Below are 27,253 nucleotides of genomic sequence, written 5' to 3'. Positions count from 1 at the left end.
CCAAGGGCTAATGCTTCTTCCTGGGATGAGAGTTAATCTCCTTACATACAGTTACATTTCTTCATTTAAGGATTGTTCCATATATTTATATCTCTATAATTAAATACAGAATAAGAAAAGCAATGATTTAAAATTTTATTGCATATCTGCAGGATTTTTATACTAAAGAATTATATTTTCATGTACAAATTGTAAATTAGTAAGGATCAAAATAGGGTAATGAATACTAAGCAACAGAAGGTACTTGTTTCTTTTAGTCGAGGAGATATGAAACCATAAGGAAATTCATAGTGAAGTTTAACAAACTATAGATAAGCTTTTAATTTAATGTTACCTTGATATTGCCGGTTCAATTAAAGAGCCAGTTCTCATTTTCATTTGGTCAAGTTCAGATCTCAGCTTTTCAATTTCTTCTGCTAATCTTTCCTAAAAAATCAAAGAAGTGTGATTCAGATAATGTGCATATGCCAATAATACCTACACTGAGTCATGATAAACCAAGATTAATGGCTTTGTAAAAAAGATAAATCTGATGCATGTATTTTTACTAAAGATTATTGGACATGAAAGAAAAGTGTTATGCCTGAACTCTCTTCTTGGAATGAAAATGTGAACAGCAAAAAATGAATAAAATGACATTCACTGGTATTAAGTTAACTTATGGGGATATTAAGACCAAGACTAGCTGCATATGCATCACTTCAAAATCATAGCTAGTTTTAAAAATAAGGAAAACCTCTTATTTATGCAATAACTAGATGTTTCATCATTCTATGAAGGTTGAAGAATATGGGTGAAAGAGAAGGAAGATTGGAAAAAAGGACCAGCAAAAACTCATCATCTTTAAGGAAAAAAACTAAACAATCTAAAACGAAAATTATTAGCTTGATATTGGTACAATTTTTTGTGATACTGATAATTTTGTCAGATTGTCATGTTTTTGGTCTATAAATTTATGCAGATAAGGATTGTCTTATAACCCTTAATTAAATGCTTATGGGGGATCTTTATTTTATTTTAATGATTATAACTTTTATACTGTTATAGTATAAATGTCCAATTGTGTTCTGAATTTTCTCTTACTGTGTTTTTATTCTCCCGCAAACCAATGCTTCAAATTTTACTTGACTCCCACTTATTTTCTCACCATGTAGTTTTGTTAATGTCGCCTTTGAAATATTTCTCTTTTTTTTTCAAGTCTTACTTTCACCATCCTATTCTAATCTCTTTTACCCTCTTTCCTGAATTATTTTAACCCACTTCCACAGAGGTAGTGCTCCTGTCAGCTCTTCCCCAAGTATCCCTATATAAGATGCATCATTTAAACTCATGTATGAGTTTTTTTTTTTTTTATACTCTTTGTTTAAAAATATTCAATAATTTGCTAATGGCTTCATTAATCCATTTGTTCATTGTTTCCACAAATATGTATTAAGTGCCTCTTCTGTGCCAGACAGCTAAGATACCTCAAGTTTTCTGTCTTCAGGTAGTGTACAATTTAGTGGAAAAGACCAACAATGAACTTGTTGGTAGGAGGGAGAAAATAGGGGGTCATAGAAGGGAATTTTGATAAAATGATACTTAAGCAAAGTCCTAAAGAAAACGAGAGAATAAAAAATGGGGATCTCTTAGGAGATGGCATGACAGATAGAAGGAAACCAAACCAAAAAACCAAACTCAGTGCTGTTGAGTCAGTTCCGACTCATAGCGACCCTATAGGACAGAGTAGAACTGCCCCACAGAGTTTCCAAGGAGCACCTGGGGGATTTGAACTGCCGACCCTTGGGTTAGCAGCTGTAGCACTTAAGCACTATGCCACCAGGGTTTCGGATAGAAGGAAGGGCAAGTGCAAACACCTCTTAGTTGGAGTACACTTGGAGACACAGAGGGCAAGGAGCCTGATGCTGCTGGACTGGAAAAGTTATGGGGGAAAAAAGGCAAGAGATGGGTTTAGAAACATATGGGGGCTGACGGAAGTGCAGACCTGAAAGGCTATGTAGACCATTTTAGAGACTTTGGCTTTTTTCTCTGAGTGACATAGGTAATGTCTAGAGGATTTTGAGCAAAGAGTGACATAATTATTCTGATTGAGATGAAATGGACTGTTGAATGGGATTGGGAGGCAAGAAAGAAAAAAAAAATTATTAGAGGCCTTCCAAAATCACAAGGAGCCCTGGTTGTGCAGTAGTTAAGAGCTATGGTTGCTAACCAAAAGGTCGGCAGTTCAAATCCACCAGCTGCTCTTTGGAAGCCCTATGGGGAATTTCTACTCTATCCTGTACCGTAGTGATGAGTTGGAATTGACTCGACAGCAATGGGTTTGGTTTTTGGTTTCCAAAATCATGGGCATAGATGATGGCTCGGACAGAAACGGTGTTTGGGAGAGAATGGCTAGATTTTGTTTAAATTTGTAAAATAGAACTAATAGAGTTTTCTATTTATTGGATGCGGGGTGAGATAAAGACAGATCAAAATAACTCCAAAGCGTTTAACCTAAGGAAGAAATCGGGATTTACTGAGAAGACTGTTTAAAAAGCAGGTTAGTTAGTAGTGGCTTAGGGGGCAGAGTTAATTTTGAAATGCCTATGTGTCTAAGTGGAGATGCTGAGTTGGCATGAATACATCAATGCTTCATTCACAGGATAGGACCCATTTAGTGATCTAAATTTAGGAGTGCCCAATTTGTATACGGCATTTAAACCCATGAGACTGAACGCGAACACTGATAGCTAGATCAAAAAACAGCTGTACAAATTTAAAAATTTCGAGATTAAGATGACGAGAAGAAGCACTGAGGTAAGAAGTTGAGCATGTGGAGGATTTTGCTGATGGTGGACTGTGGTTTATAGATGGTAGAGGGGTAACTTGAGGAGCTACAAAGGGCTAGGGGATGTGGTCAGTTTAGGAAATGTCTACAGCTGTATGAGAGTCCAGGAATGGGGTATCACCTGAGATTTTTTTCCTCTCATGATTTACATAAACAAGAATTTGAAGTACAAAGTGAGCAGTATTCCTGGTTGCTTAGGCAGATTGTTGGAGCTGTAAGGCTTGGGTAGGTGGTGAGGGAGTGGGTTCTGGGCACCTTGCCAGGAACACACAGAGCTTTGGATAACAGGACATTGCATAACAAGATCAAGTCCAGACTTGACAATCTGGTCACAAACTAGTTGTTCAGACACATACTAGTCACAGCAAACTTCAGTGACTTCTCGAACCAATCATCTTTGTTTTCTCTGTGCTATTGAATTTTTTTTTTTTTTTTTTATTGAATAGGCTCCATTTTCTGCCTGGAATGTTGTGTCCTTCTTCTCTGTCTGCTAATATTTTTATCATCGAGAGCCTGCTAAAATGTTATCTCTTCTATGTAGCCTTTCTGAACTACCTCAGAAATAATTAGATACTATTTTCGAGGTGCCATAATAGTTCACCTATCAGGAGATTTTAGGTACCCTGATTGTGGAAACCAAATACTTATTTTTTAAATTATCATCATAATATATAGCATTGGATAGGATTAAATGCACAATTGTTCTCTCCTCTCTTGCTTTCTCATCTTTTCCAATATCTTCTATATGCCATACTTCCTCCAGATCCATTCTTCCTTCCTCCTTTCTTTCCTCCCTCCTTCCCTTCCCACTTTCCTTCCTTTTGTTTTTCACTCCCTCCTTTCTTTTTCTCCCTTCCTTCCTTCTTCAGTTGAACAAATATTTATAGATTAGTTCTTTAGTTAGTTCCTAAGTCTTATTTAATGAAATAAGACAAAAACTGCTAACTCAAGAATTTTACAGGTTAATGAAGAAAAAAAAAATAGACAATTACAGCTCTTAATATTTCACTATCAGATCCTTATCTAACCCTTCTACCAACACTGATTCCAGCCAAATGTTAAGGCTATTATTTTTTAAGAAACCATACTCACTACTCACTCCCTCTCTTGCAAAAAAGTACCTGCGATCATGGCACACACACTGTGTTTGAAAGGCTTGCAACAGAGTCCTATCTTTCCTTAAAGCTTTAGTCAAGTCCCGCTTTCCTGAGAACTCTTCATAGCAGCAGGGTGTGGTGATCTCTCCAGGTTGTAGTTCTTACTGTCTACTTCACTCACTGGGCACTTGGCATCTGCTATCCCGCATCCTCATTGCTTTGTCAAAGGTATGTTCTCTCTCCCCAGTCAGACTGTTTACCCACTTTGGAGCTAGGATCATGTTTGCAACCATGTAACTAGCAGAATTCTTATACATAATAGGTTTAATACATTTTTTGCTAAAACTATATCTCAATCTAGACAAATGCATAATTTTTTTAATTCCATTTATAGAAAGTGAAAGCAAGGCAAAACTGATTTTTTTTTCTTTTCAAAGTCAGTGTAGTAAGTATTCTCACTTGATTAGTGACTGAACCTAAAATGAGGAGGTCTTCCAGATTATTGATTTATAGCATCTTTATTTTGTGAAAATTAATTGAATTATACACACATACACTTTTCTGTATTTATACATGAAAATCAAAATTGTTAAAAAATATAACATTCCAGAATTATTTCTTGTCAAATTTATTTAACAACAAAATATCCATCAGTGTTATAAAAGAAAAAATGGACAAAAAAATGTAAGTTTCCAAATACCTTATCATGTAAAGATTCCTCAAGATTCTTTCTGAAAGTTTCTGATTCTTGAATTAAAACATTCTACAGAAAAAGAAGAAGTAGAAGATAAATATATGCATTTATGTCTAATCACTAAAGAATCTTCTTGGATTCCTTCCACAAGGTGTACATTTCTTGGTTTTTATAGAAACCAATTTTAAAGAAATATTTAAACATGGCACCTTAATATTTTGAGAAATATGTAACTTAAATAAGAAATGATTTCTTTTTTTTTTTTTGGTCACCCTTGGATGGACATATAGAATAAATATTATATTTTAAGCTGTATCTGTTTGTCTCTTTTCAGGCTATTTTTTAATTAGAAATGATTAGGTTAGTTTTCAAATAAGAAAAACTGAGAAAAATGCTGAAAATTAGCCAGAGGTGTTATAAATAAACAACTCAAGTTCATTCATTTTTATTAACTGAAGAGAGAAGAAATAATCAGATCATAATTTTTAAGAGTTTAATTTCTGGATTTCTATTTCAAATACAGAATTAATAATTTTTAATAATAGTCAAATTATTAGAGAAATAAAAATGAAATTGAAGCTATTCAGAACACTGTTACATGCCACAAAAACATACCAAAATAAGTTGCTGTTAATATATTACTGTTACTGAAAGCTCTGTATTTTACTTATATCCCTATAAAGCATAACTTAAAATTTTGTATTCTTTTAAAATTTGTAGAGTATAACTGAACTAAGAGTGTTGTAATTGATGTAATGGTTATGTCTTGATATTTAGAGTTGAATGTGGGAGGAATACACACCTTATGGCTTCTCAATGGGTAGATTAATCACACCAATTCAACTTTTCACTGAAACATCTTTCCCTATATGGTTTTTTTCCTATATGTAGCAGTGGAAAAAGTCTAGCTTAAGTAGTGGTTGGCATTCAGTTTAAATTTCTGGAATGATTTGTCCACCTGGATTCTAGGTCCTACATTTTTTTGCTTATGCTCTGGAATTGGCTACCAGCTCAAGTAAATCTTGCTGGTTTGGTAGCTGCCGACTATCAATGAGACATATATAATTGTGAATCAAATTTCAGACTGTAAACAGATAATTTTTTCAAAACATAGCAGCTGAAGAGTTCAAATTCCTAAACCCCTCCAGTGGGTTTTTTTTTTTTTAAACCCCTCCAGTGGGATTGACACTAGTATTCAGTTTGTCATATAAATTCATTTACATTTTTACTTTTAGACCAGTCATAGAATTCAGTCACTTGACGTATTTGAACAGTTCAAAGCAAATTCCTCCATGTCCCAAACTGTTTATTTTTGTATTTTACCACTCATTCCAGTTGAAGGATAAATGAAATCTCTTCATCCCAATAGTGCACTATATCTTAATACATTTGCCTCGTATGATTCTGCTAATACACAAGCTTTATATATCACGTATTTTTATTCATTTTAAAAATTTGATTTTTTTTTTTTTTTACAGAAACCATTTATTCTAAGACTGTATCAGGCTTTTTTTTTAATATGAAAAATAAATGGATCACTTGACTTAATACAGTAATTGCAGCAGTGTATGACAAAACCATGATCCTAAGATCACTGCTAAGTGTTCATGTTATGCTACCCTCCTATCCACGTTACCTTCTCTTCCAGAGCAGCCATTCTTTCCTTTAAGTGCAGCTGTAGACGTTCGTTGGATTCTGTCAGAAGTCTGTCCACAGTATCAGATAACCTTTTATTGTGCTCTTCATTCATTTTCTCTCTTTGTCTAGCCTTACGTTCAAGCGAAAAAAAAGAAAGGAAACAATTGACACGAAAATCACTTTAACAAGCATTTGCGTTTGACTTCATATCTTTGCTAACCTCTAAATCAAATTTCATTTTATTTCTGTATATGTTACAATTTTAGAAACTTTTTTTTTTTTAAATGCACTCGGCCTATCAGAAGATTATAAATACAACCAAAAATCAAGCAAGATATTATTTTCTTTTGTGTAGAATATAAGTCCATAAACTGGTGGTGGGAGGGCTTCATATACATACTCTTTGAAGCTCTTGATTTTTTTCTTCAAGTTGACCTTCTAGATGTCTCATACGTTCTTCAATATTTCCATGTCTCTCTTCCGCCTGTAAAAAATATGAAGAATGTGCCTAAAATGTAAGATTTGGTTAACTCTTTTGTTCTGAACAAATTCAAACAAAATGTAAAGCAAGCTACTACCAACTGCAAACATAGTTTTCAAAAAATAAACTTTTTTTAAACAGGCAGCTGAACAGCATTGCTTGAAATGTGTCAGCTACAAAGGCCTGTTACATTCAAGCATCAGCAAAACACTGGAGTTATTTATGAGCAATGAAATCAGCCAAATGTAACATGCAGACTGTGCATGGTTTGAACACAAACCTGCCATTGTCCAATCTTAAGCTCCTGAAGCACTGAACTGCACAGATGGTCGATTATCAATAAATAAAAGTAACATAATTTTTATAAATGAAAAGAAAAACTTAGATGGATTCTATTTAGCAATAGAATGTAAAGTCCAGTAGGACTACCTTCCTACGTATGGAGATCATTTCTTGTAGTTTAGCTTCCATAACATATTGATAATCATCAGATGAGGTAGAAGAGGTTGGATCAGACTAACAAGTCAAGGAAAAGGAGAGGGACAAAATTGAAAAATCAGAACTAAAGACACTGACACTGAAAAGAACATAGCACAGAATGCTTAAAAGAAAAGTGTGACAGCAAATTCAATACTTCAATAGACAGAATTTTATGTGGAAAGAACTACACTGATATCTGGCGAACATGATGCAGATGATCGTTATAAATGAAAAATGGTGATATGCTAAATAAAAAGCTATCAACCTAAGGTATGGAAGGTTAGTGACAGCCGGCTGATGAATGACTACTACAGAATGAATCAAAGTAACTTTAAAAAAATCATGTAATAATTGAAATTATGGGAAACCAAACACTAGAATATGTCTCTGATAAATTGCTAAAAGTTTTGTAATTTTGTTTGTTTTAATCGTGTTACTTTAAAATTAATGAAAACAAAATGTCTCAATGTTGAGGAATTTGCTAAAGCAACGATTCAGGTGCAATAAATTTGGAACAAAGTTTAGTATAAACCCTACTCTGTAGAAATAAGAAAAAGAGCTAAGCCACAGGGTCAATTATGAGTATTTTCAAATTCAAGCAGGATTGAGTTTCCTCAGTAACAGTGACTTCTGGTCTCTGAATACATATTATGGCTGTCAGTCTAGAACCTAATTGCGTGTTCTCAGATATAGGCTTAATTTTAAATGAAAATGATTACAAGTCCTCAAATTATGAAGATGACAATAATGCTCTGAGGACAAGAAAACTTATTGGTGAACCTTCCTGAATTACCCTAAGGACCAGTCTAAAACTGCTTCTACATTGATTTGTTGCTATGGAAACAAAACAGTGCCCTAAAGTGAACAGGCAGCACAGTGCCTTTGTGAGCTAATGTTTGCCCAGTGCCAAGGTTAGTCCTGAAGGTGATTGTCCTGAAGGTGATTGTCAGGTTACCACAGGTGCAGCATGTTCAACACATGTGACATTGCTGATAGTTGAATTCTATTAGTATGTCATGTACAGATTACATAGAAAGTTACGTGAACATTTTAAACATTATTACAAGTAATTATAACATCAAAATGACCATATGGTATGCCTAAAATATTAATTCCAGAACACATTCTATCACATTTTATAAATTCATTCTAAAACAGTGAAATTTAATTTACACAAATACAAGCCTATATAAAAATACGCCATGCTGTACCTGAAAAGAAATAGTAACCTATTCATTCATATGCATATCTTCTATTTTATGCAACAGTTTAACTTAATCCATGAAATACACATTTAACATTTCAAATCTGTTGTGCTTATGCAAATTATAACATTCATATTTTATAAATGACAAAATAATGAGGAAATAACAAATAACCAATTTCTCTCCCCACTTCTTCCCCAAATTTCCAAAAAGAAGCAAACATAGAAAGCTATTACAGCAAGTTACCATAAACTCCGAATGCCGTATGTGTTTCTAGAATATCATTTAAAATTTAGAGTCCAATTAAAAACACAGTAAATGTATCAAAATACTGTTGAAATTATATAACCTAAATTCATAAAGGTACCTGTAATCTCTCAAAAGTACATTTTAACTGTCAGTTAGTAGTACTAAAATTAATCAGATGGCTGATTCAAGGTAGTTAAGACATGTAAATGTCAACTTCCAAAACTGTCTCTCAAAAAAATAAGTTTTCAAAAGTATTTCAAAGGTCTGTCTCTTCCCATCTTAACTATTTGAAATACATTAAATATTTCAAAAATTCACTTCAGAGGTGGAAAAAGAATTTGGTCATGTTAAAATTACTACATTATTGCTGATAACTTTTATTGGTCATAAAAATGTATGAGATACCTCACGGAATACAAGATGAATTATGTCCTTGCTGAGGGACAATGCTCTTAATTAAAGAAACAAAAAACATAATAAATCATAAGATTAGGAAACCAAAATTTTGATTAGTTAATTGTTTATATACTTGCAAAATTAAAAAAAAATTATAGCCATTATATATATTTCTGACTTTCTCAAACCCTTAAATTAGCTTCACTGTTATAATATACATATATACAAAACAACCAACAACAGCAACCCACTGCCATCAGGTCAATTCTGACTCATAGCAACTCCATAGGGTTTCCAAGGCTGTAAATCTCTATGGAATCAGATGTCACATCTTTCTCCCATGGAGCTGCTGGTGGTTTCAAACAGCCTACCTTTCGGTTAGGAGTCAATTGCTTTAACCACTGTGTCACCAGGGCGGACTCCATAGATGATCAGATGATAGATAGATGATTAGATAGATAGATAGATAGATAGATAGATGATAAATTAGATAGGTAGATAGATGATAGGATAGATAGATTGATATAGATAGATGATAGGATAGATATATGATAGATAGATAGATAGATGATAGATAGATAGATAGATGATAGATAGATAGATATATGTAGGTATGTAGATAGGTAGATATACACACATACATACACATTGTTAACTGCTGTTAAATCAGTCCCCAAATCATTTTGATCTTAGGGTTTTCATTGGCTGATTATGGAAATAGATTGCCAGGAATTTCTTCCTAGTCTATCCTACTCTGGAAGCTATGCTAAAACCCATTCAGCATCACAGCAATACACAAGCCTCCACTGACACATAAGTCGTGGCTGTGCCAGAGGAGCATTGCCTGGGAATCAAGCCCAGGTCTCTCACATGAAAGGGAAGGATTCTCCCGCTGAACCACCATTGCCTTCTATGTACACATTAGAAGGTGAAGAAGAAGAAAAATGTGGCTTTAGCAATAAAAGAATAAATTCAGACATCATTTCTTAAAAATACACACTGGGATCAATTTCAACCAACAGTATTGATTTATGTTCATCTCAGCCTTGTGAGGACTATAATTTTAACAGTTGGTATAAACACAAGGGTGACATAGGAATAATCTAATTTTTGTTTGTTTGTTTTTGCTCCTTAACAGAGAATGGAGTTGATCCTGGTTTCAGTCATTAATGTGATACAGGAAAATTTCAAATAAAGAAATTTTGAGGAGAAAATAAAGGTAAAAAATGACTTGGAAAAATGTGTGGATATACTCAGAACTGGAGAAGAAATTAAAGTGTAGATGACCTAAAAAGAAGAAAAAAAAATAGGTGGCAGATAATAAACATAGAAAAAAATTATATAGGCTAAACAATAGTCTGAGGAATTGTTAAGAATATCATTTCAAAATAGAGTGGAACTTATGTTTAAACTAAGCATATATTTTTTACTCCGGTGCATAGTCAAGAAGGTTGAGAAGTAGAAAAAGACTATCATGATCAGGAATAGTGAAATACTGAAAATAAATTTCAGTTGAAAGAAAAAGCAGCTTACAAAGACATCCTTTACAGGTCTTGGGCACACAGGACAACAAGAAGTTAAAGATCTTTGAAGCCATAAAATTTGGGAGAACAAAAGAAAGAGTGGTATACTCAAATGTAATAAAAATGTTAAAAGCAGGAGGAGGGTATTGGGGAAAAACCTCAGCATTTAAGGGGCTTTCATGATGAATTAAATATGGGGAGAAGAATCTAAAAATTATATATCTGAAATAATTCTGTTGATACAGAGCCAGTCAGAAGAGAAGGTGGTGGAGATAAGAAAAAAAGTGAATTCTAGCATTTGAAGACTCTTAAGGATACTCTGGTGGCACAGTGCTTGAGAGCTTGGCTGCTAACCAAAAGATTGGCAGTTCGAATTCACCAGGCACACCTTGAGACCCTATGGTGCAGTTATACTCTATGAGTTGGAATTAACTCAAGGACAATAGGTTTGGTTTTTTGGTAAGAAGGATAAAACTATGTTAAAAAATGAGGACACCAAAAGGGTCCAAAGGGAATAGAATTTCTGCAATATATTAGGTAGGAGGGAAATGAGGAAATTATTTTGTTTCCATTAAAAAAAACACTGCTGTCAAGTCGAATCTGACTCACAGCAGCCACGTAGGACAGAGTAGAACTGTCCCATAGAGCTTGCAAGGAGCTCCAGGTGGACTCAAACTGCCAACCTTTTTGTTAGCAGCTGTAGCACTTAACCACTATGCTACCATGATTTTCATTGTGTATACAAGGGAATATATAGTATCAAAGTAAGAGCCCGAGAAAATAAAAAGGAGGAGGTCAAAAAAGAAGAGACAACTACTTTTGATCATTTAAAAAAAAAATTCTAAATCAAGAATTCTTAGAAATTTTTAAAGTCACATACATCTAATACTGTATTTCAAATTATGTTTCATTCTCATCTATGAAAAGTAATTTGGGGCAAGTATTTGCTGAATTTTAAATTGTGTGTCCATATTTTCTGGTGTTTTACTCAGGATAATATTGATGATTATTTTATGCTAAAGTTTTACAGAAACTATTTTTCATGTTACTCTCCCAGCTTTCCCTTTTACCTAGTGTAAATCAACAAGGTAATTCTTTGTGAAAATTCTTTATGTTCCTCTGATTAAAAACCTAAGTGTATATATATATATTAATCTACATTAAAAAAAAAAAAATCCAGTGCCGTCGAGTCGATTCCGAATCATAGAGACCCTACAGGACAGAGAAGAACTGCCCCGTAGAGTTTCCAAGGAGTGCCTGGCAGATTTGAACTGCTGACCCTTTGGCTAGCAGCCGTAGCACTTAACCACTACACCACCAGGGTTTCCTAATCCACATTAAAAAAAAATCCACATTATACTACGTTAAAACATGTTTATAAGCAAAAAGATAATACTACTTATATGTTTATCTATTTTTATATAATTTAAGGAATATTTCTTTAATTAAATGATAAATTTATGTTTATCTAAGAAATAATACATTTTCAAAATTGCCAAAGGGGGTTATGGGTATGACCTATGACTATGAAAGGATCCAAATTGAAATTTTACTCAAATCACACTAATGTTTTATTCAACTAGTTAGTCCAACACTCTACAGACAAGCAACTATCCCATACTTTCCAGCACTACCCATTAATATGTCTCAAATACTTGGGACATGTTGTCAGGAGGGATCAGTCCCTGGAGAAGGACACCATGCTTGGTAGAGTATCATCAAAAAAGGCCGACCCTCAAAGAGATGGTGTGACACAGTGGCCGCAACAATGGGCTCAAACAGAGCAATGATTGTGAGGATGGTGCAGGACCAGAAAGTGTTTCATTCTGTTGTACACGGAGTCGCTATGAGTCAAAACTGACTTCACAGCACCTAACAACAACAACACCCATTAATAAAATGAGCAGAAAAATTGGAAAATTAACAACACCCATTAATAAAATGAGCAGAAAAATTGGAAAATTTTATAAAATAGTCTGTCTCATTAAAACGATTGCCCACAAAGCCTGATTATGGGGACCATGTTTTGAATTAGATAGGAAAAAGAGGGGCAAGTTATTTAAGGTAACTTAGGCTGTGCCTACAAATTATTTAAAAATGTTGGTTGAGCCTTAATCAGTGAAATAAACTGGGCAGAACAGCAAATTATAATCATGTAAATAAAATAATCATTCAACTGCCTCAATATGTCTTTTTTTCTAGTGTTGCTGTCTTATATAAAAATAGATTTGGACTCACAAATCAAGTATTTTTAATTTTTAATATACTTAACATTTAAATTTAAAAGGAGTCATACTATAAATATACTAGATAAAATGGGAATAATGAGTAATTTGCAAGATTCACAATGTGTATTTAAGGTCGTACACATTCAAACAAGACTGAATCAAAGGAAAATATGATATGTCAGAAATCTATGAAAGAGAACAATGCTCCTATCACTAATAACTTTATGACATATTAATTAAAATATTGCACCTTTTATATATGAAGAATATGTTACCATGCTACCATCCTGGCACTTTCAAAACCTTCTCTAGTAATGGTGATGGATTTGTTCTGATTCGCACACATGCCCACTGCCATCTGATGCGCTAAACTTTAAGATTCTAATTGTTAAATGTGGTTTGTGGCTATCGAAAGATTCACATTGTAAGCTTACCCTCATCGGGCTAACGTTTTATTCAACTAGTTACTCCAACGCCCTACAGAAAACCAACTATTCCAATATTTTCTAATCTTGCTCTATTTTGTCAAATCTTCTTGTTTTTACCACTTGATTAACTCCTCTATTTTAACCAACAGGGGGATCAGTTACTGTTCCTCATTAATTATGTACTTTTTCAGTGAAGCAGGTATTGGGTGTCATCTTTTTCACTGCTGTATCAGTTGTTTTAGATAATCCCTCGGGCAAGAATTTTTAACGTGTAGTTCGCATACCCCTATTACACACTTATAGCTGTGCCCTGGTAAACTTGGTAAATATTAATACTTGTGTGAACGACTAAAATGTGTGTATATTTTTGAATTGATATTAAAAGTCAAACATGTTTTAGTGACAAATTATGGACTTTGAAGCTAGCAACATTCATATGCACTTTGAAGCAATGCCATTACCATTCATCTGTAAAAAAATGAGGTAAAAATAGTCGTTTAAAACAATATAATCAGTGTGAAATACTAAAATATGCAGATAATTGTTAGAATCTATTCACCATAACATGGCATATAATTTTGAACATTCTTCGGGGTGTTATTGATTTAATTGGCTCAGAAGAAATTGCTTCTAGGTAAACGACTTTATATTTAATGGCTTTAGACTTTAGACTACAACTCTGACTTCCAACTTCTCACAAGTTTCATCATACTATAGGTAGAAAGGAATCAATGGCTTATATTTCCTATATTTATAATGCCAAATAACTTTAGCCTATTAAATGATTATGCTTCATGTATGCAGATATTAAAATTATCATTGTAAATTTAACTTTCATGATTATTTTGTAATATTACCATGAAAAAAACTATGATAACTACATTAAATTCTGTTAGTTCTTGTTAATGTTTAAATAGGCAAGAGGATCAGTACTTTCTTTTGTCTGTTATTCATAATAGCACAATGAAATATTTGTAATAAGAAAAATTCATCTAAATAACAGTCAGATAAAGGTAATAAAGATTAAATAAACTTAAATTCACAGAGTCTAAAGGAAATATTTTAGATTCTGTCTTATCCTTGTGCCATTTCTTTCTACAAGTGTATCTAGGGTGATCAATTATTTTATTGCAGTACCTTCGTCAGAGCTGCAATTCTCTGAGCCAGTTCAGCCTCGACTTCAGGTAAGGTTTCAGCCTTTCTCATAGTCTGCTGCAACTTTTGCTCAGCCAGCTCAAGGCGCTCTTGTAACTGTCTATTCTTCTCTTCCATCTGAAAAGGAATGGTAAAATAGACATTTAAAGGGTCAAAGTTAGGAGAGCAAACAACAGATACCAGGGGCTTTAGGCTTCAGTGAGTTTTTTTAATCTAAAACCAGCTATTACCACACCTAAATATGCAAAGTGCTCATTGTCCTCATACTTTCATATATTACTTATCTTTATTTCTTAAAGGAATTCAGCACAGTCAACAAAATAGAAGAACTCTTACCAGTTGCAGCAAAAAGAACATAAATGACTGATGAGCATAAACTTGAATTAATGGAACGCTGCTCAATACTAAGACTTCAGATGTACTATGATAGTAAATTATTGAAATCCATAGTATTAGTCCAGTGGGGAAAGGGAATATAGTATAATGGCTATGAGTTCAGGCTTTAGAGATAGCATTAGCAATTTTTTTCTATAAACGGCTAGATAATTAACACATTAGACTTTGTGTGCCATATGGTCTGTGTTCCAGCTGTTCAGCTCTGCTGCTGTAGTGCAAAAGCAGTCATAGACAATGAGTAAATGAATGAGAGTGGCTTTGTTACAACAAAAGTTTATTTACAAAAACAGGCAGCTAAGCAGACTTGGTCTGTGAGTCATGGTTTGCTGACCCCTGCCCTAGAGCCAGAAATCCTGGTAGCATAGTGGTTAAGTGCTACTGCTGCTAACCAAGAGGTCAGCAGTTCAAATCCACCAGGTGCTCCTTGGAAACTCTATGGAGCAGTCTGTCCTATAGGGTCGCTATAAGTCAGAATCAACTCGACAGCAGTGGGTAAGGGTGAGGTAAGGCCCTAGAGCGAAATAGATTTAGGCTTCCATTATTGGCTCTGTCATTTTCCAGCTGTGTGACCACAGGAAAGTGTTAACATATTTGAACCTAGTTTCCTCAGTATAATAATTATGCCTGCTTCATAGGAATTGTTTAGAATTAAGTGAGGCAATACACATAAACTCCTTATAATTACTGGTATACGTCTAGAATCAAAATAAATAATAGCCATTAATTTTGTTATTATTAAGACAGTATTTAGTCTTTATTTTCCTAGAAAGCAAATTTCATACTGATAATTACATCTATTTAGTCAGTTCCATTTTAAATTTTTAAAAATGACCAAATGCCAAAAAATGCACACCCGCCCTGTTTTATTTACTCTGTGTTTCATGAGAATAGTGAGAGCACACACATGGGCCAGAAAAAATCAAGACAGAGATACTGAACCTGCCGTAGGATGGCCTCTTTATTTGCCAACTCATTTTCCAGTTTATCGTTCATGTCATGTATGGAGGTAGATTCCCTCTGAGCACTGAGGTAACGCTTCTCAAGGGTAGTGATTCTCTCTTCCATATCTTCCTTCTGTGCCATGGCCTGTGATTAAAATAACCAAGAAATAAATAAAAATCCAGATCAGATATTCAGACAGTTTAACGTATTGTCTTTTTATTTAAATAAAATAGTAAGATATGAAAGTTACTGCTTTCTTTGAAGTAAATATTCACTCTTTTTTTTCATGTAATACATGCAAGATTTCATATGAGTTTCTCCAACACATACGTCATAATTCTTCTTATATCTTGGGTTAACCAAAAGCATTTTGCTCTCTGAAAATGCAATGGAGTACATTTTGAAACTCTATAATAATATATAATTATTATATAATTATATATAATTAGTTCATCAGGCAGTACAGATAGGTACAATTATGGGTAGAGTTATAAACCACAAACTTGGTAAAATGGTAGCTGTAGGTCCAAATTGTAAGGAAATCTTCAAATAAGAAATAACAAATACCATCATTATTCTCATTTTCACACAAAAGAAGGGCAACCGAAAGATGCTCTTTTGGTATCACTAAAAGATACCAAAATACAGTAATTATATATATACGTACACACACACATATATATATACACACACAAATTCACTGAACATACAACTATGGTGAAAAATCAACTATTTGTGCAAATAGAGTAAAATCATGGCATAGGTAATATTTTAAACAATGACTAATGCATTGCATCACTAATCATATGGAGACAATTTTACCTTCTTAACAGCTTTGATGATTATTTATTGGTAGATATATAACCTACTTTGTGAAGAAAATGTTCAGATAACTCAGCTCCAGAAGTGAGCCTCATAGGCCTGGTGTGAATTCCTGAGAATGTGGGAAGCTCCTTGGAATGAAGAGTCCTGAATTTAGGGAGTAGTGGAGCCCTGGTAGTACAGTGGTTAAGAGCTACAGTTGATAACCGAAAGGGCAGCAGTTCAAATCTACCAGCTGCTCCTTGGAAACCCTATGGGGGAGTTTTATTCTGTCCTATAGGGCTGTTATGGATCAGAATTGACTCGATGGCAATGAATTTGGTTTTGGTTTGGTCTTTTTCATATATTAATATCCATATTCCTTTGATTCTACTTGTTCCTAGCTCTACTTGTTCCTTTATCACTCTCCTCCAGGCTCCAAAGCTAGTACTGCCATAAATACAGGGAAAAAAAAAAAAAACCTCTTGATTTTCTACAAAAAAAAAAAAAAATAGAAGCCCTTAAATGGGCGGTCCTTCAACTTCCTAACCTTCTCTCACCATAATCTGGAAAAGTAGCTAGCTGTATGCAAACAGCTAACTTCCAGTTTTTAGTTTAGAATAAGCGCTCCATCTTCTCTCAAAGGTTAATCATTAAAGGTCCTTTTTCTTATTTAGGAGTCTTGATCACTTTTTTTACCCTGTATTTCCAAAGTGACAGTAGAGGTAAATTTGATGACAGCCGTTAAAACAGTGAAATAGGCTTAAAGAGAAACCAGTACAAATTGGAGGGGGAGGACAGAGGGGTAATTCAAAGAAAATAAAAACAAGAATAATAAGTTATGTTTCATTTTGACCACTGACCATATGAATTGAAAGGGTAAAATGATCAGGGAGGTTGGAAAGATTTACCATAGCTTTAAAAAATAAAAATAAATAAAACCCTGGAAAAACAGAAAGTGGTACAATAAAAGGAAACTACTTTTTTTTTTTTTACCATAGTAAACTACCACTTTGATTATCTGTTGAAAATATTTATATAGTCATAATAATAGAAACACTGAATTTGATTGACTATACATTTTGAGATAATTGTAGTGGAAGGAGGAAACCCTGTGGCATAGTGGTTAATTGTTACAGTTGTTAACCAAAAGGTAGGCAGTCCAAATCCACCAGGTGCTCTTTGAAAACTCTGTGGGGCAGTTCTACTCTGTCCTATAGGGTCACTATGAGTTGGAATCAAATCGATGACAACAGGTTTGGTTTTTGGTTTTATAGTGGAAGGACGGATGGCAGGGAAAGGAAAGAAATAAGAGATAAAATTCTCACCCAATATAACAGCAAAACATAAATTTAAGTAAGAAAGAAAATATCAAAAATAATAGTCAACCAAAAAAGAAGTTGCCATCAAGTTGATTCAATGACTGCGATGTTTTGGAAGTGGATCACCAAGCCTTTCTTCTGAGGTGTCTCTGGGGGGATTTGAACTGCCAAGCCAGGTACTCTGGAAGTAATAGCTAAAATGGTGGAAAGTAAGTATCTCAGGGAAATGGGAAAGAAACTCAATGTAAGAGGTAGGCAAGGATTTTGTTTTTGTGTGTGTGTGTTGAGATTTGTACCATCTTGACATTTCTTGACTTTAAAAATTATATGTATAAGCGTTCCTTGGAAACTCTATGGGGCAGTTCTACTCTGTCCTATAGGGTTGCTATGAGTCAGAATTGACTCGACGGCACTGGGTTTGGTACGGCAACAGGTTTTATATATACAAAGAAAACTCTGGTGGCGTAGTGGTTAAGTGCTACGGCTGTTAACCAAAAGGTTGGCAGTTCAAATCTGCCAGGCACTCTTTGGGAACTCTATAGGGCAGTTCTACTCTATCCTATAGGGTTGCCATGAGTCGCAATCGACTTCACGGCAGTGAGTTTGGTTTTTGGTTTTATATATACAAAAATTAATTAAAAAGTAATATATCCAGGATGAATCATCATATTATCCCTAGTCACCATAAACCAAAAAACCAAACCTGTTGCTTTCAAGTCAATTCCAACTCATAGCACTTCCACCCACAAATCAACTCTCCCTTTTGCATTACTTGATTCGGGAATGCCACCACTTTCTACAGAAATCTAGGATCATCCTTGAAAACTCCTTCACTCTTACTCTCACTTAATGGCCTAACCCATTATCTTGCTGTTGGTCTTTTCTCTTACTTATTTATTTCCCATCCTGCTGCCCAAGAAATAATTTTAAATGTCAGTTTGTGGTGCAATGAATTGCTTTTGTGTGGCTTTGTAGCCACGGTCTTGTAACTCCCACCCAAGTGATTGGGTGGGACTGTGCAAATAAGGCAACTGTGACCCATTAAGGGGATTGGTCAGCTTTGCCTTAAAAGACAGCTAATTCCAGAGCAAAGACAGGATCCCCACCACCAAGGAACAGACAGCACTTTCTTGAATCCCTGCTCTGAGAAGCTCCCGGACCAGAGACCACGACAGAGTGAAAGTTGTAACCCTGAAGACGGTGGGAAGCCGTGGCAGGAGAGACCAGCAGGAAACCATGCAGTGGGCTTTCTGGCCCACGGTCGAGAAAGCTGAGTGTTTGAGGTGTCTCTGGGGACTTATTGGCAGGAGCTAAAAGAGCTTTGTAACTTTGTAACACTTTCCTGAGGAAGACAGAGGCCTAGGGTCAGGCAGGGATGTGCCTGCGAACAGATGAAAAGAGGCTGTCCTGGTGGAAGAACCGTATACTGCGTGTACCTGAGCCTGAACTGTTACCTGTTACTCCTCTAATAAACCCCATAATCGTGAGTATTGCCTGTGAGTTCTGTGTGACCTTTGCAATGAATTTCAAACCCAGCAGAGAAGTAGAGAGTGCCATGGGAGGGATGGTTGGTGTCGGAATGGGTAAAGATCGCAGAGATAGGAGGTATGTCTGGCCTCTGCCTCATAAGAATCCACCTTGGGCTGTTGATCGTGATTCTCCTACCCTCTAGTGAAGTTAGAGGAGGTCAGACACCACTGCCATGCCATTTTTACATGGTCTAATGATGTTGCTTCTTGGCTTAAATGTTTTTATTTCTTTGCCTTCATCCTCAGGGTAAAATGTGAACTGCAAATAAGGAGCTTCGTGGCCTGATGTTCCTCTACCTCTGTGACTTCATTTCCACCTAGAATGTCTTCTTTGTTTGGCTCAGTCCTAATGATTTTCAAGGCTTAATTCCAACTACTTGGTTGATGGGGTTAATAGTAACATTCAAGTATATGAAACTTAATTAATCCATCCAGGTGGCAACAGGTAGCTAGTCTAATTTTTTTCAATATTATGTACACAGCCCTACATTTAAGGCATACCAATAAATACTTATTTTAAATTTTAACCTTTATAATTTTTAGGTGAATGAGAGTAGAGTTTTTATGCAAAATTTTGTAATATGAAGTCAATTTTGTGGCTCAAAGAGAAAATTCTGAATCTAGTCTGCATACAAAACTTCTTACTAAATTCAGTAAAATGCATAAACATGTTTCTTAAGAACATGAGCTTTGACTTCTGGTTAAGATGATGATTTAGATAGACACACCATAATGACCTCCTACAACAAACTTTTGAGAAACTAAGTACATGGAGAGTCATGGATCTGTGACCTGCCTGCTGGCCTAGCAGCAAGCATCATCCCTGAGTGAGAAGCCATGAAGGTAACTTCATAGAAAACACAGCTGGAGGCAGAGATACTGTGTAAACAAACCTGAAAAGAAATTAGGGGCCACACTAACTGATTGTGACAACTCGGAGGGACTGTACTACACCTCAAGTGCTACAGAGGGATCCTACCCACCTAACACCTGGTACCTCACATCAGTGAAGAGACCTGCTCTTGCACTTCCACACAATCCTCTAAGGGAAGATATACACACCTAATGACACAGGACTACCATGTGTGTGCAACCCACCATACTCATCAGTGAGAGGAAATCATACCCAACCAAGCAGCAGCATCAGAGTCATACATAGAACAATAACACCAAACAACAATTGAAACAAAAAAAAGGAAGAGAAGCAATCTAAAGAGAAAGGGAAGAAGGTAGGCTTTTGGTATATCAAAATAAACAAAAAGAAAACAACAATGAAAAACAAACATACAATAAAAATATGTAAATAAATAAAATAAAACCTTAATTTTGCAAAGACTGCACTCAATTACGCATCATAGGAAGAGATAAGAAAAAATGGCTCAAAAAAATGAACAAAATAAAGGGACAGAAAATGTCTATGAGGGAGAACAGATAATGGTGCTACCTGAAGACTTCAAGAGACAAGTATTAAGTCTCCTCAAAAAGGCCAAGGAAAACAGTCTAGAAGAATTCAGGAAAACAATACAAGAACAAAAAGACAAATTCAATGAAGAAATAGAATCCTTAAAAACAAAAACTAGAAATTCAGAAGCTTAATAATAAGAGAAATGACTTAACAGAATGACATAGAAGTAGAATTGAAATAATGGAAGGAAGACTCAGAAAAATAGAGGACAAAATCTTTGGTATTACTCTGTACGAGGAACAAACAGAACAAAAGATTGAAGAAAAATGAAGAAAGCCTATGGGTTATTTGGGATACCATCAAGAAGAATAATACACAGATATTAGAAGTTCCAGAAGAGGAAAAGAAAAAAGGTAAAGAGAGGATTTGTGAAGAAATAATGGCAGAAAATTTCTGAAATATTATGAGAAATGAAAAGATTTTAACCCAAGAATCTCAACCACAGCCTTCCATATGGATTTCATCTCAAATAAAGAAAGCAAAAATCCTCACAGGTGAACCAATAAGCAACATCATGATAAACAGTGAAAAGACTGAAGTTGTCAAGGGTTTCATTTTACTTGGTTCCACGGTCAACACTCATGGAAGCAGCAGTCAAGAAATCAAAAGACAGGTTGCATTGGTCAAATCTGCTGCAAAAGACCTCTTTAAAGTGTTGAAAAGCAAAGACGACACCTTGAAGACTAAGGTGTGCCTGATCCAAACATGGTATTTTCAATTGCATCATATGCATGAGAAGGCTGGACAATGAATAAGGAAGACCAAAGAAGAATTGACACCTCTGAATTGTGGTGTTGGCGAAGAATATTGAATATACCATGGACTGCCAAAAGGACAAGCAAATCTGTCTTGGAAGAAGTACAACCAGAATGTTCCTTAAAAGCAAGGATGGTGAGACTACATCTCACAGACTTTGGACATGTTGTCAAAAGGGATCAGTCCCTGAAGAAAGGCATCATGCTTGGTAGAGAGTTAGCAAAAAAGAAGAAGAGCCTCAATGAGATGGATTGACACAGTGGCTGCAACAATAGGCTTAAGCACAACAACAATTGTGAGGATAGTACAGGACGGGGCAGTGTTTTGTCCTGTTGTACATAGGGTTGCTATGAGTCGGAACCAACAACAGCAATGTAACAAACAGACCAGACCTACAATAAATATTAAAGGGAGTTGCCTTAGTGATCTAATGTTGCTTTAACAGAAATACCACAAGTGGATGCCTTTAACAAAGAGAAGTTTACTCTCTTACAGTCTGCCAGGAATTTAGGGTGTGGCTCCAGGGGAAAGTCCTCTCTATCCATCCGCTCTGGAGGAAGGTCCTTGTCATCAGTCTTCTCTTGGTCTGGGAGCATCCCAGCATAGGAACCTCAGGTCCAAAGGATGCCCTCTACTCCCTGAACTGCCCTCCTGGTGGTATGAGATCCCCATGTCTATCTGTTTGCTTCTCTCCTCCATGTCTCAAAAGAGACTGGCTTAAGACACTATCCCATCTTGTAGATCTCATCAATATAACAGCTGCTAATTCATTAATATCATGTGGTAGCATTTACAACACATAGAAAAATCTCATCAAATGACAAAATGGTGGACAACCACACAATATTGGGAATTATGGCCTAACCAAGTTGACACACATTTTTGGAGGACACAATTCAAACCATAACAGGAGTCTTTCAGAAAGAAAAACAATATCAGACAACAGCCTGAGGTGAAGAAGCATGATAGTCACCTGAATACACATATTCATAAAATAAACTTAAAAATAGATTACAGGAATTTGAGATACAAAGATGTAATTGGCAGTGACATCAAAACAAAAGGGGGAATGAACAGCGTAGATATAAAATTTCCATATGTTGAGGAAGTGAAGGTAGTTTCAAGTTATAACAGACTGTTCTAAATGTTGAATGTTAAATGTAAACCTCATGTTAACTACAAAGAAAATTAATAAATATATTCACCAAAAAAGAATAAAAACAAAAAGACTCAGTAAACACAAAAACAACAACAATAAAGGAAAAAATCCATATACGAAAGTAAATCAGCACAGAAAGTGAAGAACAAAGAATTCATTAAAACCCAGTGCCAGCGAGTAGATTCTGACTCATAAATCCATTAGCACCACAAAAAACAAGTGTAACAAAATGGCTGTAGTAAATTTTTCCCTATTGATAATTACAATGAATGGAAATGGATTAAATGCTCCAGTCAAGAGACGGAAAGTGGCAGAATGGATAAGAAACCATGATGCATCCATATATTGTCTACAAAACACACTTTAGGCACAAAGACATAATCCAGTAAAAAAAAAAAAAACCAAAGACATAAATACGGTAAAAATCAAAGGATGGAAAAAAGATATCAAGCAAACAGTAACCAAAAGAGAACAGGAATTGGTAATATTAATACCTGACAAAATAGACTTTAAAATCCATTATTAATGACTAAGAAGGACATTATATAATGATAAGAGGATCAATTAAATAAGAAGACATAACAGTTACAAATATTTAGGTGCCCCAAATTTCATAAAGCAAATTGTTAAAGAGAAAAATAGACATATATACAATAATAAAAGTAGACTTTAATACACCACATTTAATGATGGATAGAACTAGAAAGGAAATCAATTAAGAAATAGAAGCCCTGAAAAACACTACTAACAAACTGTACCTAACAGATATTTATAGAATACAACACCCAACAGCATCATGATATGCATTCTGACACATTCTCCAGAACAGTCCACACTTTACTCCACAAAGCAAACCTCAATAAATTTAAAAATACTAAAATCATACAAAGCATCTTCTTTGACCGTAGAAGTATGAAGCTAGAAATCAATAAAAGGAAGAATACGAAAAAAAAAAAAAAAAAACCTAAATAACACAATACTAAAAAACTATTGGGTCATAGAAGAAATTAAAAGTGAAATTAAAAAATATTTAGAATAAAATGAAAGTGAAAACATAATATACCAAAACCCTTTGGATACAGTGAAAGCCATGCTTGGAGGGAAATTCATAGCAATGAATGCCTACATTTAAAAAAAAAAGAAAGATCCCAAATCAATAACCTAACTTGATAATTGAACAAATAAAAAAGTAAGAGCAAAAGATTATCAAAGACCAAAGAAAACCAGAATAAAGGAAATAATAAAGATCAGAGTAGAAATAAATGAAATAGGGAACACAAAAACATAAGAATGAATAAGATTCTTCGAAAGGCTCAATAAAAGAGACAAACAACTGGCTAGACAAAGTTTAAAAAAATGAGAAAATTCAAATAACAAAAATAAGAAATGCAAATGGAGACATTAAAACAGATCTGAGATAAAGTTGATCATAACAGATTACTATAAAAAATGGTATGCCAACAAATTTGAAAACCTAGATAAAATACACAAATTCCTAGAAACACACAACCTACCTAAACTAACACAAATAGAAGTAGACAATCTAAACAGACCCGTAACAAAAGAAGAGATTAAAGAGATCATCAAAATACTACCCCCCACAAAAAAAAAAAAAAAAAAGCCCTGACCCAGATGGCTTCACTGGGGCATGTTACCAAATATTTAGAGAAGAGTGATATCAACTTTACTGAAACTGTTTCAAAACATACAAGAGGGAGGAATATTCCCTAACTAATTCTAAGAAGCCAGCATCACCCTGAGACCAAAGCCAGGTAAAGATTTCCCAAGAAAAGAAAACTAAGACCAATAGCCCCCATGAATATAGGCACAAAAATTCTCAACTAAATTCTAGTGAACAGAATTCAACAACATATTAAGAAAATTATATACCATGACCAACTACGATTTATACCAGGTATGCAAGTGTGGTTCAACATTAGAAAATCAATCAATGTAATTCAATACATAAATAAAACAAAGGAAAAGAACCACACGATTATCTAACTGACACAGAAAAGGCAATTGATAAAATCCAATGCTCTCAGCGACATAGGAATAGAAGGGAAATTCTTCAACATAATTATGGGCATATATGCAAAATGAGTACTCTGCATTTTACTCAATGGAGAAAGAGTGAGAGCTTTCCCCTTGAGGACAGATGAGATAAGGAGGCCCACTATCACTACTCTTATGCAATATTGTACTGTAAGTCCTATCCACAGCAATAAGGCAAGAAAACGAAATGAATGATATCCAAATTGTAAACCAAAAACCAAACCAAACCCAGTGCTGTCAAGTCGATTCAATCCAAATTGTAAAGGAAGAAGTAAAACTATCTCCATTCATAGACGACATGAGATTCTCTATACGTAGAGGATCTCAAAGATTCCACAAGAAAGCTGCTGAATCTAATAGAAAATTTCAGCAACATTTCAGGGTACAAGATCAACACACAAAAGTCAGTTGAACTCCTTTACACTAACAAGGAGAAATCTGAAAAGAAAAAAATAATACCATTTATGGTAGTCCCCAAGATGAGAAAAAATTTAATAAACCTTTTTAGAGATGTAGAGGACTTATATGATAAAAACTATAAAACAGTGCTAAAACCAAAAACCTGTTGCTATTGAGTTGATTCTGACTCATAGCTATACTATAGGACAGGGTAGACCTGTCCCCATAGAGTTTCCAAGGAGTGGCTGATATTCAAACTTCTGAACTTTTGATTAGTAGGTGAGCTCTTTACTACACCACCAGGGCTCCTGAAAGAGACAACATAAATAGAAGAACATTCCATATTCATGGAGTAGAAGACTTAATATTGGAAAATATCAATACTGCTCAAAGTGACCTATAGATACAATGCAATCCTGATCAAAATTCTAACAGCATTCTTTACTGAAATGGAAAACCTAACCAACAACTTTATATGGAAAAGAAAAAGTCCCTGAAGAGCAAAAGCAACATTGAAGAAGAACAAAGTAGGAGGCCTCACACTTCCCAATCTCAGAACATACTATATAGCTACTGTCCTAGTTTATGGGGTTAGTTATCTAGGGCTGCTATACAAAAATATCACAAGTGGATGGCTTTAACAAAGAGAAATTTATTATCTCACAGTCTAGGAGGCTAGAAGTCTGAATTCAGGGTGCCAGCTCCAGGAGAAGGATTTCTCCATCTGTTGGCTCTGGGGGAAGGTCCTTGTAATCAACCTTCCCCTGATCTAGGAGCTTCTCTGTGCAGGGATCCTGGGGGTCCAAATGCCTCTTGTGCTCCTGGCTCTTCTTGCTTGGTGGTAATGAGGTCCCACATGTCTCTGCTTGCTTCTCTCTTTTACATCTCAAAAGAGATTGACTCAAGACACAACCTAATATTGTAGATTGAATCCTGCCTCATTAACATAACTGCCTCTAATCCCACCTCATTAACATTATAAAAGGTAGGATTTACAACACATAGGAAAACCACACATGATGAAAAATGGTGGACAATCACACTATACTGGGAATCACGGACTAGCCAAGTTGACACACATTTCTTTGGGGGGGACACAATTCAATACATAACATTCCACTGTTTGGCACCAAAAATTCATGTCTTTGGCACATGTAAAACACATTTGCCCCATAATATCATAGCAAAAGTCTTAAATCAACTCCATGTCCAAAATCCAAATATTCCTTTCATTTGTAAAATCCAGAATACAAGTTATCTGCTTCTGAAGTACAATGGTGGAACAGGCAAAGCTAGACATTTCCATTACAAATGGGAGAAACTGGAGGGAAAGGGACAACAGGCACCAAGCAAGTCAACAGAACACATTACATTAGCCCTCAAGGTTTGAAAATAATCCTCTGTTCTCTGAGAACATTTAGACAATGGTCCTGCCCTCCCGACTCTAGGTATTGGCCACACTCTCGGGATTCTGAGTGGAAGCCCCTTGGTCCTGGGCTTCAGCTTTGCCTTCCAGGCCCACCGAAATGGCAACACTGCTTCCTAGCATTTGGGCGGTGCCATTCTCCTAATCCATCTGAGTGGTGACTTTACCCTTTGAAGCCCCAGAGGTTGTGCCCCTGCCCTTTGAGACTGAGGCAGCTCTGTTTCCTGTGTTCTTTGACTCTTCAGCTTCTGTTTCCTCATTCCCTGGCCTCTCGGCCCCTCAGGCCTCACTACCCACATTTGTCCTGCTGGGGCAAGTGTTCCAAAGCTCTTTAGCTCCACTGATAAGGACGTGGAGACACTCCACTCTGCCAGTAAACTTTGGCCTGAAGGAACACAGCTCTCTTGCTCTGTGGGTCGGCAAGCCTTGCTCCACTGATAAGTGCCTAGAGGCATCCTACTTCACCAGGAGGCCTCCTGAGCAAAGGCACTCCCCTCTCTCGTTCAGTGGGTTGGCTCCAGTGCTGTCTGGTGCTTATCTCCTATTTCTGCTGTTGCCGTTCCTTTGCTGCTGCTTCTCACTGTCTACACTGTCTCCAGTGT

The 27,253-nt window shown here is 35.4% G+C and overlaps 1 protein-coding gene across 7 annotated transcripts in view; it reads right to left on the bottom strand.

Moving 5' to 3' along the window:
• The window catches only part of PPFIA2 (PTPRF interacting protein alpha 2), a 552,369-nt gene that overhangs the window by 96,005 nt on the left and 429,111 nt on the right, over nt 1-27,253 (bottom strand). For all 7 annotated transcript variants that reach the window (XM_003405226.3, XM_003405230.3, XM_064283784.1 and 4 more), the window contains 6 exons: nt 15,737-15,883; nt 14,384-14,518; nt 6,657-6,740; nt 6,255-6,386; nt 4,625-4,687; nt 335-426 (listed from right to left, as the gene is read on the bottom strand). In XM_003405226.3, coding sequence (XP_003405274.2) covers nt 335-426; nt 4,625-4,687; nt 6,255-6,386; nt 6,657-6,740; nt 14,384-14,518; nt 15,737-15,883 — 653 coding nt within the window. The remainder of the gene's footprint in view (nt 1-334; nt 427-4,624; nt 4,688-6,254; nt 6,387-6,656; nt 6,741-14,383; nt 14,519-15,736; nt 15,884-27,253) is intronic.

The sequence above is a fragment of the Loxodonta africana genome, chromosome 4 (assembly GCF_030014295.1).
Source record: "Loxodonta africana isolate mLoxAfr1 chromosome 4, mLoxAfr1.hap2, whole genome shotgun sequence".
Classification (NCBI taxonomy): domain Eukaryota; kingdom Metazoa; phylum Chordata; class Mammalia; order Proboscidea; family Elephantidae; genus Loxodonta; species Loxodonta africana.
This window is presented reverse-complemented; position numbering and strand designations above follow the sequence as displayed.